Here is a 17,305-nt window from a genome sequence, read left to right as displayed (position 1 = left end):
AGTGATGATTATAATGTGAAGTCTTATATAAATTATAGTCTTAAACTCTTCAAGTATAGATATTATTTAAATATTTTGGTATATACCAATACCAATATGTACCAACCAAATTTGTTGGTAACCAACTAAGTTGGTACCAAGTATCATTGGTACGGTATTGGTAGCTAAAACTTTGTGCCAATTATAATTGGTACGGTACACGATTTGGAGGAAAAAAAACTTGGTACCGTACCAATTCCACCCCTAGGGCCTAATTTTCACATTACGTGGCCAATGGACTTTAAGGCCCCATTCAAGTGTATATTGAGCCCAATATTTTTCCATGACTTGTTTATTGGTCCTTGCAACCCATTTACATGTTAATTTTGGGCCTGAGTTATGGGTCACATGTTTGTTGGGCCTTTGAGGTCCATTTATATGCCTATTGGGCCCAAATTATCCACTTACATGTTATTAGGCCTTTGTGATCCATTTATATGCTAATTGGGTTTGGACTGAAATTCACATGCTTAGTAGATCGTAACTATACCCTTACATAACTATTGAACTTCGTATACTTATATATGTACCTTTGGGTTTGATAACATACCACATACACGTAAACATTAAACATACTACGGAAGGTTAAGAATCAAGTGAGACGTGTCGGTTGGCACCTTGAGTGTACAATTGTTGCTTGTAGTTATAATCAGAGTCTCCTGGAGGGAGAACGAGAGTTTGTGTATAGATCTATACGGGGCGACCCCCACGCCTTAGCTGTTCACTACAGCTAGATGAGGCCAGTCTAGGGCGACAAAACCTTGAGCAAATACCGGCATGTAGAAAAATGCCAAGACAGGAAACCTAGTCATTATCATGTATGGTTATAATGGCTCATATTGAGATTCAATACCAAATTTAACATTTCGAAAATTAACCCTTCGATTGTGTCAATACAAAATAACTTATTAAACGATACAAGAACCTCGACATTATTATAAATCAGAAAATATCAGATTTTCTGGGGAAATATTCATATACAATTATCACTTCCTTACAATACAAGAAATCTAAACTACATCTGTATATGTTACAACTATGAAATTCACACATGCATTTATACTTGATTTTCACATCATTTTTCGACATTTTATAGAAAATATCAGATTTTTTGGGTTTTTACGAAAGATACAAAGACTTTTACTCAAACATACTTATGAACTCACCAACATTATATATGTTGACCGTTTTCAAAATAACTTGTATTCTCAGGTAATCGTTAAGCAGTAAGATTTTCAAGTATGTATGGATTTATTTTGTGTAACATCACTCATCGTACAATTAATATTTTGAATTTGTGTAATTTATAACAATGTACTTGATGTGAACTATGTTGGTTGTTATATGTAATGTTAGTGGTGAATGTGTTATGTTTCATGTATATTCATTGTGATGATAATTCAATTGTTAGTCACACGACCCCCCAGACGTTTCCGTCGTCTGGTTCGGGGGTTTGACAGGTTAGTATCTGAGCAATGTTTATAGTGAACTAGCATATCTAACCATACATGATATGCAACTATAAACACAATGGGACTAAATAACTCTAAACAAAATAAAAAAAAATTCACACTTATGTGGGCATAATAACCTAACAATATTTAATAAAAGCTTCTGGAGGAAATTGAACACTATGATTAAACCTGGGCAGTTATGTAGTCATATTAGGGATAAATATAGCCTGATCAACTATATTTATTCGGAATATGACAAACATGTGTTCGGGAGTCGTCATAGCGGGAGATGAATCCAAAAGGCTACCTCACTCTCCAATAACTCTAGGAACCCAAAATCTAAATAATTAAAATATACTATAGGGATAATCAAAACATGACCTATTCATAAGCCCTCATGCAGTCACCATGGACGACGCTCAGCAAGGAGTCCATTTTTATCAATCCCTAGTGGCCCATGGGATGCTTGAGGCGAATCCCGAGGAAGAACAAGGGGGATCCCGTGGCATTGGGCCCAACGAGTACACTGAGACAAACTATGAGTTTGATAGGAATGACAAAGACATGGAGAAGGATGGGGACACAAATGAAGCCCCCGTCGAACCACCTACCGATGAGGCACACCAAGACCACCATGCTCCACCAGGGAACCCCGTTGTTGAGGATCGCTCTTTGGAAGCAGAGGTTGCCACACTTCGACAACAACTATTTGCTATGGAGGCACAAGCAATGCGAGTAGAGCAGGAAAGGGATGAGGTCATCGAAGAGATAACCGAGATGGCTCAGTACATCATTTTGGGATATGATTTCGCTACAACCATTAGGCACTTCTCAGTACGATTAGGATCAGTAGTATTTATTACTAGTATTAGGTTTCCCTTATGTGTACTATGCTATGTACTATCGACTCTATGTTAATGCATGAAATTACTTAAATACACACGCTATACGCCTAGCCCAAACTCGCAAAAAAAAAAATAGGCACTCAACATCTTTCCATTCCATGACAGAAAAATGCCTCAAAGACCCAACCGTGGAAACAATGCAACACTGACCCCACCTGAGATAAAATCGGTTGCATTCCAAGCAGCAGTGTCCGCTGCGGTCACTGCAGTACTTGTGCAGATTCGCAATGGAAACAACGGAGAAGGCAACGGACAAGGAACCGAAAGCACAAATCAAGGGACAAACCATGGAGCCGCACGACCATGCACCTATAAGGACTTCACCAACGCCAAACCTCAAACCTTTAATGGGACAGGAGGCGTAATAGCCGTGAAGCGATGGATCGAGAAAGTAGAATCCATTTTTGAAATATGTGGGTGTCCGAATGAGTGTAAGGTCAAGTTCGCAGCCTGCACGTTCATTGATCAAGCCCTATCCTGGTGGAATGGCCACGTAGAGGCCATGACACTCCCAGTGGCGAACGCAATGCCGTGGGAAGAGCTGAAAAAGATGATGTTGGCAGAATACTGTCCTAGAGGTGAGATTCAGAAGATGGAACAAGAGTTGTTGAACCTCACGGTTCAAAACTCCAATATCGACGCATACATGTCCAGGTTTAGTGAGTTATCTCTTCTGTGTCCCGAAATGATCACCTCATAAGGGAAAAAGATTGAGAGGTTTATCTGGGGATTGACTGCACCTATCCAAGGGAATGTGATTGCGGCAAACCCTGAGACATTTGATAGCGCCAAGAAACTGGCCAAGAAACTGTATGATCATGGCAATAAGAAGGGTGCCAAAACAGTGGAAGCGGAGGTTAAGAAGGAAGAAGAGAGCAAGAAAGGGAGAAACAACAAGAGAAAGTGAAAATAGAACTCGGAATCGTCTAAGAAGAAACAAATTGTGACTGTCCATGCTGCGACTCAAGCTACCACCACACCACATGCTCCAGCCTCATCCACGCCAAATACTCCAAAGCAGTATTCAGGAAATCTTCCCAAGTGTAACAAATGCAACTTCCACCATCACGAGGAGTGCAGAGAGATGAATTGCACAAGGTGCAACCGGAAGGGCCATACAGCAAAGTATTGTCGGGTCAGCTTCAACAGAACCAGATGACAAACAACAACAACGACAACAACAATAACAACACCAATGTTGGAGCCAGTTATACCTGTTACGGATGTGGGAAAACCGGGCATTTCAGGCGAAATTTCCCCAACGCAAACAATCAAGGGACAGGTGCAGCAGGGAGAGTGCTGACAATGGGTCAGGGTGAAGCAGTGCGGGACCCAGCCGTTGTCACCGGTACGTTCCTACTTAACAACTCGTATTCATGCATCTTATTTGATAGTGGGGCGGAACGAAGTTTCGTTAGTAATAAATTCAAATATTTGCTAAATCAACAACCCCAGAAGTTCAACGAACCCTTTATGGTGGAAATGGCTAATGGAAAAACGAAAACAACCAAAAATATCTATATAGGATGTACGTTAACACTAAATAACCACTATTTCCAAATAAACTTAATGCCAGTAAATATTAGGAATTTTTTGATAAGTAATTAAGGATTATATAACATTGACATGATTATATAACCAAAGGAAGTTTGAAGAACAAATAGTATCTGCTTTGTTGACAAAAAAAAAAAGTTTTTTCATCAAGCTAATTCCAAATGATAATCGCTAATATTATTAAAACTAAATTGCTAATTTCTTTTTGATATTGTTTGCATCAAGCTAATTCCATGTGAATATTATCAATTTCGAAGATGGTTTGTTATTTTCAATTATCTAAAAAAAACGGTTTGTTCTTTCTTTAAAATAAAATCTTTCAATCATATGGTCATTTTTATGAATACCCCATTTATTTATGAATAAAGAGATATTTTCTAAAACCCAAGAAGCTATTCGAGAGCAGCTGAAGTTTTTAGCATCAGTGCAATCGACATGAACAACCAAATTATTTGTAAATTCCTAATACAAATATAAATAACAAATTTATACAAAACCATAAACCTACAAATCTACTTCTTCATGGTTGAAACTCTGAGAATTAATTGCATAAACACCCTGAAAACATAAAAAACAAAAAGTTGACATTTTGACTTTCAAACAAAAAGATAAAAACATCAATAACAAGAACAAGAACAATACCTGATGTATCATGTATTGTATGCTTACACTTTAGCATAAAATGCCACCATTTTAGGGTCCAATTGGCCACTACAATAGCTTGAAGAGATAATCGAAAGCTCTTGATAACCTTTCCATTCTTCCAATGGTTTTAAAATGATTGGTTTCTCAAGAACACCCGAATCCACTGACAACATGTTTTGGTAATCCTTATCTCCAAAACCAATTTCTGATGCCTTTGTTGCATTGTCCCATGGGGTCCACAAACCTACGGTTTTTCATAAATTTATACAAGTTAAAGAACACGAAAATCTACATTTTAACATGAATCTTGAAGTTAAAAGAAGACAAAAAAAATATGCATTTCGGACATAATTCTTGGGGAAATGGTCAGAAAAGTCCCAATATTTTCAAGAAAGTTACACTTTAGTCCCAAGATTTTTTTTTTTTTTTAACATAAAAGTCCCGATTATTTCATTTTGGCTCAAGTTTATAAAAAAGTCTTTTTTTTCCTTTTAACAAGAAATGACATATTATCGTGTTTTTACAAATAATTGGGACTTTCATGTTCGAAAAAAAAATCTTGGGACTAAAGTGTAACTTTCCTAAAAATATTGTGACTTTTCTGACAATTTCCCTAATTCTTGATTGGTGTTCGTTTGGATGGATCGGTTCAATCCGATCCAATTAAGTAAATCCAAATTTATTTCGGTTTTCAAAATATGGATCCGAATAGTCCAAACTAAATTCAAATCCGATCCGATCCGATCCAATTATAATTTGGTTGGATCGGTTTTTATAATTCGGTTTTCAAAAACCAGAACATTTTAAAATGACATAGAATTATAATATTATCTAATTTTACAGAAGATGCAAAAACAAATTATTTACTTGTGATTTAACATTTATAAACAACCACTAAGAAGCTATATTATAGTTTATTATTTAATAGATTAAAAACTTTTAAGAGAAAGTATGTATTGATGTCTTTTATTAGGTAAAACTTTCTGAACTTATTTGGAAAAAAATTATAAAATTAATAAATAATTATAGATTGATTGAAAATAAATACATAACAAATTGTTATTCGGTTTTTTTAGACTATTCGGTTTTTATTTTATAAACCAAAACTAATCCGAAATCCAAAATAATAATTCGGTTTTGTTGAAAACCAATCCAAAAATCCGAACCAAATTGTCCAATTGGACAATTCGGTTTTATCCAAATAGTGAACAACCCTATTCTTAAAGATAGATTCTACATTCAGGATAGAAGAGGACATAACAGGTTGTACTGTGTTTTTTGTTTGGTGGGCATTAGGAACTAGGACAAGGATTGAAACTGATGTCAATGAGACAAAATTGTAACTTTTTTTCCACCCAAAAAGACATGAATGCCCTCCTCATAATCTAGACTTTTAGCATGCATCAAGACATCAAATATAAAAAAAAGTATTCGATTTGACACATGAGTCTTTTAAATATGCACTTTTAAGCTAATTGAATATGAATGTTAGCTATGATAATAGAATATAAATATGCACTTTGATATCACTCTTGAATACAAACAACTAAAGAACATAATGAAAAAAATATTAATATTTAAACATTTAAAAAAATACCAGCATCCGGGAGGCCTTCATTACGTATCACAATTGTCCTCTTCTTGTTATGATCTATGATTGCTATATTACCTGGTGTTTTTGTATAAACCCTATCCACCTATCAAAGAATACATATCATATTCATTAAAAAAATTAATAATCATTACAATTATATAAAAATATGTATGCATTTAGAATGTGAGTGACCTCTCCATCAAAAGTGATAGCATCGGGTTGCTCTGTGAATCTTTTTCCCTGCTGCAGATTATCATGAAAATCAAGTGTTTCTAATCCTTCAACTCTCACTTCACTGAAAACGAAACCCCATGTCAGACTTTGAATGAAAACAATTAAAGATTAAATGCATGAAATAGCAACAAATTTTCATTGATTTGTTTATTATAGTATCTTACTTTAGATTTTTCTTATTACAACATTGCACTTTAATTACAAAGCAATTTTCATTGCTATAAATAACAGGGTAAATTTTTCAAAGTATAATGTCTTAATGAAGAAACTATTGAACATACAATGCTATGTTGGGTAAAATTTTCAATGTACAATGCCTTATAAAGATAAAACCAAATATATATACAATGTTGTAATAGAAAGAAATGGAAGTAGATTTCTATGATACACAACAAGATAAAAGTAAGTTGCTATTTCTTGCATTTAGCCCAATTGTTAAGGCTTGAAACTTTGAAATAAATAAAAAAAGAAAAACCTCATATCTGATACTGATAAGTAATTTTGAAGAGCAAATGTGAACGAAAGGGATGCGTTGTCGGTATTCTTAATGTATGAAATTATCGTCATTTTGTCTGGACCCAAAGAAACTCGAAGGCGCAACTCAAAGCTGTATAAATATTAGTTGGTAAGAATGTGTGTCCTTTACACAATAGACAGAACATGTTGTACTGTGTTTGACATGCACCCGACTGGGACAGCGATTGATGTCAATGTGACAAAAAGTGCAACTTTTTGCCCCATCCAGAAGGTGGGACAAGGATTCGCTCTCGATCTCTTGTATGTGCAAAAGACGTAAATACCCTCCTCATTCTCATCATCAAAAACCGCTCTAGAAAGCTTGTCTAGTCTATTCCAATCCGGTCATGTGTAATAAACGCAGCCGAAGGCTGCGTTTGTTACACGGGACATGACTAAAATGTCCTCGACAAACTTTCTAGAGCTATTTTTGATGATAAGGATGAGGAGGGTATTTACGTCTTTTGCACATACAAGAGATCGAGAGCAAATCCATGACCCACTTTCTGGGTGGGACAAAAAGTTGCACTTTTGTCATATTGACATCAATAGTTGTCTGAGTGTAGTGCATGTCAAACACAGTACAAGTACAACCTATTCTGTCTAGTTAGCAATAAATAAAACCAAATTTTCGTTTAAAAAATATGGGTAATTATCTTACCTACGTGGCCATGTATTGGAATCATTTGCTGTAGTTTTTAAGGTTAGATCTACTGAAGATGGGTTTCCTGTAGGAGTCAAACGCAAGGGGATGTTATCGAATGACTTTGCGTTTTTCTTTGACCAACAAATCTCCTTCATCATCCCTGTATTGGCTACCTGAAAGGATAAAAGAAATATAATAATCACAAAACCCAAGAGTTTATATAACAAACAATTTTGTAAAAGAAAATATATATTTGAGATTGTTCTGCATGGCTTACCTGTGGAAAACAAAGCGAAATACCTCCTTTAGGAAATCTTCCACCAGTCTATGAAGAAGAAACAAGTAAGAAATTAGAGATTGATGTAATTTTAGTTGTTGATTATCTGATTCTCATTAAAACTGCTTACATTTTTGCTCATAAAAAGCAATTCTTCACCTTGACTGTTCTTCCATGAGACAACTTTCCCACCATAGAGAAGGACCTGCAATTAAGTAATTAAGCATCGAGTAACAAAATTATAATCTTTTTTACATTACAAGATATATATGTGTGTGTGTGTGTGTTAAAGATAAAGAGGAAGGATGATACCTCAGCAGAAGAACCACCAGGTTCAAAAAGCAAAACTCTGGGCAAACTTTTGTAATCATTAAACACATAACCATTCGGCATTTGATTTAATGTAGCAAACCACCTCCACAATCTTATTCTCTTCACTAATGGATGCTCTTTTGTCCACTCCAGCTACATACAGACACAATCAAGAACATCAAAAACTCTCCACTTTCATTTTTTTTAAACAAAGTTACTACTTATAGTTCTAAATTTCAAAATTGACATGGAATATGTTGCGAATTTCGCTATATCCAAGAGACAGGTGAATAGAAACTTGCATAGAAATTAGAAAAGACGACACCTTTCCTTTTGATTTTCTTGATATTGATGGATTTTGATGGAGACCAAATTTGAGGTGGGGCTTTTGTAGTGACACCCATTTTGGGGTTTCATAAGAAAGATTGGATGAATGAAAGAAAGGGTAAGAGTTAACAGAACAAAGAAGGAAAGGTGATCCATGGTGGTTTCTTTTCAATGCGAATCTGTCTCCGTTTTCGTGGCTTTTTGGGATAGCGATTGGGAATATTTCATCCAATTGGTTTATTTGGTCGGTAGGAAACCTCTAATCTGTCTAAAGTTGCCGTCAAGTCATTTGTCGCCCTCCAATTAGGTCTTGAGAAAACGATACGAATTTGGTGAAATCACGAAATGTTCCTTCGAAAGAAAGAACCAAAATTGCCTTCTAATTTTGGTCCTCGTGTATTCTAAATCCTAAGAACGAAACAATCATGCTCGTGAGCTCATACGAGGGTAGAGTGAGGATAAGGCTGCTGGGTAGGACAGCACTCAGCAGGTCTTCTTTCACACGATCGTCGCATCATTTTCCTTGAGTGGGCAACGGCTTCGGCCGCTTTTATGACGTGTAAGGGTGGAACGTCGTTACCACAATGAAACACCGCCCCTGCACGTTGTTCGTTGTGCGTTATGTGTGGCTTTTCGTGTTCACAGTAACGACTAAGGAGTGACAACGGATAAAATTGAAATGTTGGGTGGATTTCACCTTTTGAAAATGGTAACTTTCAATATAAATTTACATATAAATATTAAAATTATAGTTATAAAATTAATTAAAATTTAATAATAAAAACTCAAAATTATTAATCAATTATTTTAAATAAATTATTATTTAATAGATTTTTTTAGTTATATAAAATATAATCATCTATTTAAATAAATATGTAAAATTATATCGTTTTATAATTTGTATTAATTTTATTTTAATTTTTATTCTAATGTTATTAATTTAATGTAATTAGAGTGGAAAATTTGAAATTTGAAATTTGAAATGGAAAATCAATAGGTTGAGAAATGACATGCATTAATTAGAAGTGACATGCATTAATTAAAAGACATAACAGGGTGACACATGACAAAAGAAAAATAAAATATACATTAATTATAAGGTCTAATATGATAACACATGTCAAAAGGAAAAATAAAAACTATTCTTTTATTAGAATAGAGATATACAACGGCTAATTTTTAATCATCGTTTTATTCTTTTTCTCTCTATTTCGTAAAAAATTTCAAATTTTCAAAAGAAAATGGATCCACCTGATTTGTTCGCCCCGTCCAATGATGATGACAATGACGATATCTTTGCGACTCTGATGTATAAGTATTGTACAAACGTGCTGCTACAATCAGATCCAGCTTCACTACTAACACGACTGTAACATCCCAAAAATAATGATAAATGTTTTCATTTTTAAAATCACCAAATCCATACACCAGGTGTCTTAAAATCATTCATAATACAATGTATCAAAATCATCATAGTAAAATAATCATCAATGCAAAATCGTGAGGGGGGGGGGGGGTGCGATCACGTTGGGCCCTCGAACTGAAAGTACCTAAAAATATTAAACTACAAAACCTTAAGCTCAAATCTTATTGAGTTTTCCCAAAATAATGCATACCATAAAAACATTGTCATGGGCTACCCCCATGGTCTTTCATTCCCATGGTCTTCCATTGCAGTGTTTTGGCTACCCCAAGGTCTTACACACAAGTGTCATGGGCTTCCCCATGGTCTTTCATATAAATGTCACAGGCTACCCCCAGGATCTTCCATGCAAGTATCATAAAGACAACCAACATCCTACATAGCATAATCCAGTGAGCCAACATTAATGCCTTCGACCCACAAGTACAAAGACAAGACTCATCTCTCAGATGATAATCAACTGCTACTGCTCTCACTGCTGAAAATACCGATGATATACACCACCTATATAGCCTGTGACAACCCGACACTTTCACACTGTACAATTGATCCACATATTTATTATTCACTTGAATTTAGCATCTTTTAGCAAGAATGTTGGGTCCGCACGAGTGCTTTAGGATTAGTATATCATAGATATGAGCCTTAAGAAGGGTTAGGAAGGGTGTTGCATCGCAAAGTCAAGCCAAACACACCAAGAGAGGTGTGTGCGGCTGCACACTAGAGTGTACGGCCAGCCAGCCGCACACCCAACCACAAACTCCCTCCAGCCTCACACCTGACCCTATATATAGTAGAGGACCCCCAATTCGTTCACTTTTGGCTGCACCTTCTCTTTCTCTACTTTCTCTCTCTATAACCATCATCCAAGAACACTTAAAAGGCCTCCAAAACGTGAAGAACATCATCTTTCAGCTTGTTATAAAGGTAAAACACTTGAATCTAAGCTTGAACTCATAGTGATCTTCATGTTCTTCACCCCTTGAAGGAGTGCGGCCGCACACCTTCATCAGGTGGCCGCACACACTCAAAACATCCTCCAAAGTGAGGATATGGCCTCTATAATCGATCTAAGGCTTAGTTTGACACTTGAAACCCCTCAAAATCGACACATAGGAATCAAACAAGGAGTGTACGGCCGCATACACACCCTCTGTACGGACGCACACTCTAGTGTGATTGATAGGGACCACTTGTGTTCAGAGCATCCGTTGACATTCAACACTCATATCGATCACACACTCGAACTCTACTATAAACGGTGAGTTCATACCCCTTAATCAACCTTTTAAATGTTTTCATACGCATTTATGGGGGGGGGGGATACAAGTTGAATCAAACATGTTATGGTACTAATCATATGTATAACTTGTTACCAAAATGATTTTCTATACTCTCAAATTGCCTTGCTAACAAAATTGTTTTTAAATGTTTATCAAACTCAATTTCATGATTAATTGTTCTAAAACTATTTTTCAATGCTTTTAAACTCATTTTAATTACATATCATATCTACACTAATATATTTATATAAGTAAGGATTGAAGGACTTAGAACTGATAGCTCACCTTATTTCCTGTTCTTGTTTGATTGTGGACTTAGGGTATTCTGTTATTTGTCCGACAGTCGTTGAATTCTTAGTTATATATCGTATATATTTGTGTTGAATATACAAGTCTTCACTTCAATTCAACACCTTTGTGTATCAAAGACATTCAACCAACATCTCTATCTAACTATAATAGGTATAGTTAAGGATTACCACTCATTACCAATTGCTACTATGATACTCACTATGGTAAGTACAGTTACAAGTCTATATGTATTATACGCTATACGAAGAGACACTATACACTATATGAAGAGACCCTATACACTATACGAAGAGAATACTATATACTATACGAGAAAATATACTAAAATAGAATGTGATGCACTACTCCTCGATACGACACTTCGCTATGTGATCGTCGTGTAACCAGAGCCCCCTGGAGGGAGAGCGAACACTATGTGTATAGATCTATACGGGACAGACACTCCCACATCCCGACTGATAACTACAGTCCGAGCCGATTAGGCCCAGGGATAACAAAACATCACTACACTACTTGTGACCTGGAGGGTCAATTGTTATACTACTGTCACTCAGCATGGTTACATACGAGTTCACATCCAGACCTTAATTAACACATTAAGAATTGAAAGTAAAACAGACTCCCCGAGGTGTATACACATTTAATACCACCTGGAGCTTGCACCTCTACTGCATTCAACCGACAGTGATACTGCTGGGGCAAAACTCTATTTTCTAAATTATTTTATATGAAGGAGATTTAAAACTATATTGATAGAAGGAAACCTTTACATTTTCAAAGAATCAAACTTGCAAATAACCGAGTCTTGGTAGAAGACTACTTTTGCTGGAAAATTATAGGATTCTCTAGGGATTGTACCATTTTCAAAAGTTGATAACAAATAATGTATCACTAAATTTTTAAACACTTATATTCAAGCAATGATACTAAATACTTATGAACTCACCAGCTTTATGCTGATACTCGTTTTCAAAATAACTTGTATTCTCAGGTCATCAGTAGACAGGTACAGATGCAACTTTTGATAAGATGGTGCATATACAAGACTCATCTTTATTTTAATTATACTTTTGGTGTCTATCAAACTGTACAGAACATGCTTGTATTGAAAATTATTATCTTAATGCAATGAATGTTGTTACTTGTCTTTACTATTATGCATTGTTATGATACTGTACATGACGTCCTCCACCCCAGAACGTATTCCGCCGTTTTCGTTTTTGGGGTGTGACAGATTGGTATCAGAGCATTGTTTATAGTGAATCAAGTGTATCAACCCATAAAAGATATACGAACTATAAACACTTCGGGATTAAAACAATTTGACCAAGAATATATACTTTTAAGTAATAAAATATTGAACTAAGTATATATGAACGTTCACACAATACACAAAGTCAGTATCATACTAGAACAGAACAAAAGTATTAAGATTGTTGAACAACACAATTAGACTTAGAGACATATAGTCAAATCTAGGTGGATGTAGCCTGATCAACTACATTTTCCTGGGAGTGACTAACATGTGCCTAAGAATGATAAGTGGTGTTGCGACAAGTCTAAGAACTTACCAACACTACCACAAGAACATCTGAACAAGAATACTATAGGAGTATTCTGCATTCTATTAACTACATATGTGAGAACTAAAAGGGTCGTTACTAGTAGAGCAATAGTTGCTAAGTGGATACACCACGGTTACATGTGACTAAGGCGCTATAGACTTAGAATCTGTGACCTTTGCTTCATTTCATGTTCTTGTTTGATTGTGGACTTAGAGTTAGGATCACTTATTCGAAGGTCTATCCTGCTTCGGTTACATGTAATTGGTGTGCACTATGCAAGTATTGGGTCGAGTAATAACGATCATCTTATAAGTATCTTAGATTAGCACGTCTAGTAACCTTCCTTTCCCCATTCTCGCGTAGATAGCATGGTTGGATTCCACCTTCCCGGTGATCCGTACTACCCAAACAAAGGCATTAGAGGATGGCTTGATGAAGAGTCGGAAGATGATCACCCGATTCCTTTGGATGATCACCGTGCAGAAGGCTTCTCGGATGGGTCGGACTCCGAACCCGAAGTCAACAACCTACCTCCTGTGGCTCCGGTCCCAAACCCTAACCCTCGCCAGGCCTTCTAAGGCCCGACGCCTGCATGTGTGGAATGCATAGAGACATGGAATGAAGAGCAAAATCAACCCATGCCATTCAATGGTGACCGAAACTTTTATGACACGAGCGAAGGAGGATCGGTGGATAGAGTCTTGCCCATCCTGGTCTGAAGAGTTGCCCGCAATGAAATCCAAGGCAGGACAGCCCTCCAGCGTATCACAGAGTTTGATACAAATGGAGGACTGCACTCCATTCGCACCAGTTGTCTGGAGCATGCTAGGGAGAGGTCTGCAGCGGACCACGAGGCCTTGTGTCAGGCATTAGCTGAGACTCGGGCTGAAGTCATAGAGCTCCGGTTTCGACAAAGGGTCTACGAGCGACACCTCCTCGACATGGAACGTCAACTGGAAGACCTTAGAGTTCGCCCGAGAAACATCCGTCGCCGCCGTTAAAAGATGACTAGCACATCTTTTCATTTGACTTAGAAATAGCCTTTAACATCTACGCTTGAATGAAACACTTGTCTATATAATATTCCTATCTTTCATTATGCTACGTAGTCCTCTAAACTGTCAATCATTTTCCCCTCATATGGTTTGATGTAAGGCTTACTGTTAGGCTGTTTTTCCCGAACTTATTTACATCAGTAATACCAGTAGTATTGGCAGTTATTTAGTATGTTGGGAAGTCTATAATCATGTGTTTTCCCACTCCGTTGCTATAACTCTATCCGATAGTTGGACTATGACGGTTTAATCCGTGAAACGTTTTTCATCATGATCACAATTGTTTCTCATTATGATCATCATCTTTATAAATTTTCAGTAAAAGATGCCTCCTCGCAAGCGTCCGAGCAGGGGCAGACCTGCAACTCAAACTCCACCACCACCTCCTCCTCCGCAGTTCGATCCGGTGATGTTTTAGACAGCTATAACCGCAGCTGTGACTGCAGCTATGGCCCAAATGAATTCTGGCGACGCAAGTGGAGCCGGAATGGGCACCAACTCTAGACATGGTGAAATCCATGCACGTATGCAGGGGTGCACCTATAAGGATTTCATAAGCTGCAAACCAACATTCTTCAATGGAACCGGAGGGATCATTGCACTTTCCCAATGGATCGAAAGAACTAAAGCCGTCTTCAAGATGTGCTCGTGCCCTGAGGAAAGCAAGATTAAGTTCATTGCTGCCACCTTTACTGAAAGGGCCCTAACATGGTGGAATGGCCATGTCAATTCAATCTCCTTGGTAACAGCCAACGCCATGGGCTAGGACACACTGAAGCACCTTCTGAGAAGGGATTACTTGATGGGTTTTGGTCATAAGACATCCTATGTGCTCATACAAACCCTAATGCTTGGATCTAGGTTTCTCTATTGTACATGCTTTGAATCCAAGACTATAAACCCTAATTCTAGCATATGGAAATCAAAATTCACATGTAATTAGGTTTAAGAACATACCTTGATTGTTATATAGCAATAACAATCCAATTCCTCCTTGAATTGACCTTGGAAAGCTGAGAGTCACAAGTGTCACTCCTCGAATGGCTTACAAACACCATAAGCAAGTGGAGAAGGTATAAAGAGAGAGGAGGGAGGTTTAGAATTCGTCCTTAGGACTTCTTGGGAAGGCTTAGACGAATTCATGTGCCTTAGGGGGTTTATATAGGTGTAAAGATTAGGGTTTTAGTCCTTATCCTTATCTAGTTGCTTGTCCACCAAGCAACCATAAGATAAGTCTTAGAAACCCTTATCCTAGTCAAATTCTAAGGGATTTACACCTCAAATTCGTTCACCATATATATAAGATAATCCTTACCTTATTTTGTAACTATCACATAATTACAATTCAGCCCCTCTAGTTTAATTAATTACACTTGATCACAAAATTAATTCTTAATTAATTATTGACCAATATTGATTAAACAAATATGATTTCTCCTTTAACATATTATTCTTATAACATATTAATAAATCATAATAACCTCTCTCTCTATTTATTTCTCCAATCAAGTTGCTTTGGTGAAGGCAACCCAAAAGGACCATGCACCATCGGGTCAAGTACATACCAAAATAGTTATGGACTTAGAAACTAATCCAACAGTCTCCCACTTGGATAAGTCCAATAACTATTATGCGTATGACTTCAGATCTCGATCTGCAATCGTAGCTTTCCAAAGCCGCTGTCAACTCTGATCATATCAAATACGCGTGTCCTTAGATAAGGGATCATATATTCCTCCATTCTAGATATCATATGAGATATGATTTCAAATCATTCTCTTTGTACTATATCTCGATTTCCGATTTATGATGACTGACTAATTGAACAAATCAAATTAGCCCTAGCCCGGCCGAGCATTTACGTTTGTCATCACTAAACCATCGAGGGGCCCAAAGATATCGCTTTTATCCTACTTTGGATAAAAGGAACGGATAAACTTTGATACAATGCTTGCTTGTACTCACGCACCGAATCACACACAGCAATATGTTTTATAACACCAAGTTACTAGTGCGTTTACATATTATTGTGCAACCGATTTGCAAGATACAACTCACACATCTCGGTTTCAAGAATATAAGATGTTATCGTCTCACCAATCACTCGTGATACAATCCATGGAGTGATCCAAGTGAGCGTGGGTCTAATCCAATGCTCAAATCACATTCATAAGCACTCATGAACGTTGCAGCAAACATTTGCTTATGTCTAATACTCTTTTAGACAATCCACACACCAATTCACGACAGTCTTCATTCATATCTACTTCCAACATATGAACGATTGTGGCCCGTTTGAATAATTCGATTATTCTTAATAAACTCAATTATTTTGGAAGTCAAAACATGCAAATGTGAAACACAAGAATAATACTAATCCCATATGGCCTCAACCCTTTGAGCATAAATAAAACACCTTTTATTTATCACCATATTGATTACTCATTATTTGTAGTTTCGGGTAATCAACTTCTTACTTGAATTATAACACTTGTCCCATGCTCCTAGCATGCACACAACGTTTACCTATGGTTCTTACTTTGTGAAATAGATCACATTGAACACATTTCCAATCATTCTCATTTCACAACTCCAAATCCTTTTCATAAGTGAAAGAATATCAAATTCTTGCTACTTATAGAATATGCTAGATTCTAACATTTTATGCAATGATCTCTTTTGTAATGTCACTGCACCAAAGTCACAAAGACTATTGCCAATGATATTACAAAGTCTTCTATCGGAGATTGTTACAAGACAATTCCATAGATGTGATGTCTCTCACTCAAAGTACTTTCTTTGAACATCCTTTTGCATAGAAGTTTCTAATATAGTCATAGATTTCTCAATATTCAATTCCCAATATGGACACACTTCCATATGTTCCATATGACAACTCATTCTTAATAGCATCTTATCTATTCGTAATGATGTTGATATGGTCCATCCAATATGGAAACATTTCCATATTTTCCAATACTATACTTCCAACTACTCACAAGCGACCAATCCTCGTCGAACGTGGATTGTCCTTTGATAGTTGTTTAATTATTTTAGTCAAAACCAATTCTTGTCCTTTTTCCCTCTAAATGCGCTAGACATTTGGAAAATTTTAGAATGGTCAAACATTAAAGCATTTGCAATCGATCCTATACCCGAAGCGT

The 17,305-nt window shown here is 36.6% G+C and overlaps 1 protein-coding gene across 3 annotated transcripts; it reads right to left on the bottom strand.

The window, feature by feature from the left end:
• Positions 1-4,286: 4,286 nt before the first annotated feature.
• On the bottom strand, positions 4,287-9,135 carry LOC145069205 (putative glucose-6-phosphate 1-epimerase). 3 transcript variants are annotated; one of them, XM_079016156.1, is made up of 10 exons: positions 8,502-9,131; positions 8,177-8,329; positions 7,995-8,069; positions 7,865-7,912; positions 7,603-7,760; positions 6,901-7,032; positions 6,384-6,486; positions 6,195-6,294; positions 4,595-4,841; positions 4,287-4,510 (listed from the first exon to the last, which is right to left on the bottom strand). In XM_079016156.1, the coding sequence occupies exons 2-9, from the start codon at positions 8,255-8,257 to the stop codon at positions 4,618-4,620; spliced, it is 921 nt and encodes a 306-aa protein (XP_078872282.1). In that variant the 5' UTR covers positions 8,258-8,329; positions 8,502-9,131; the 3' UTR covers positions 4,287-4,510; positions 4,595-4,617. The 3 variants fall into 3 exon arrangements, with proteins under 3 accessions (XP_078872282.1, XP_078872281.1, XP_078872283.1); XM_079016155.1 differs by having other exon boundaries at positions 8,177-9,131; XM_079016157.1 differs by lacking the exon at positions 6,901-7,032 and having other exon boundaries at positions 8,177-9,135.
• Between the last annotated feature and the right edge of the window lie 8,170 nt (positions 9,136-17,305).

Source organism: Lactuca serriola, chromosome 8 (genome assembly GCF_051521515.1).
Source record: "Lactuca serriola cultivar US96UC23 chromosome 8, Lser_US96UC23_V15, whole genome shotgun sequence".
Taxonomy (NCBI): Eukaryota; Viridiplantae; Streptophyta; class Magnoliopsida; order Asterales; family Asteraceae; genus Lactuca; species Lactuca serriola.
Note: the sequence above shows the minus strand (reverse complement) of the source record. Positions and strands in the feature narration are given on the sequence as shown.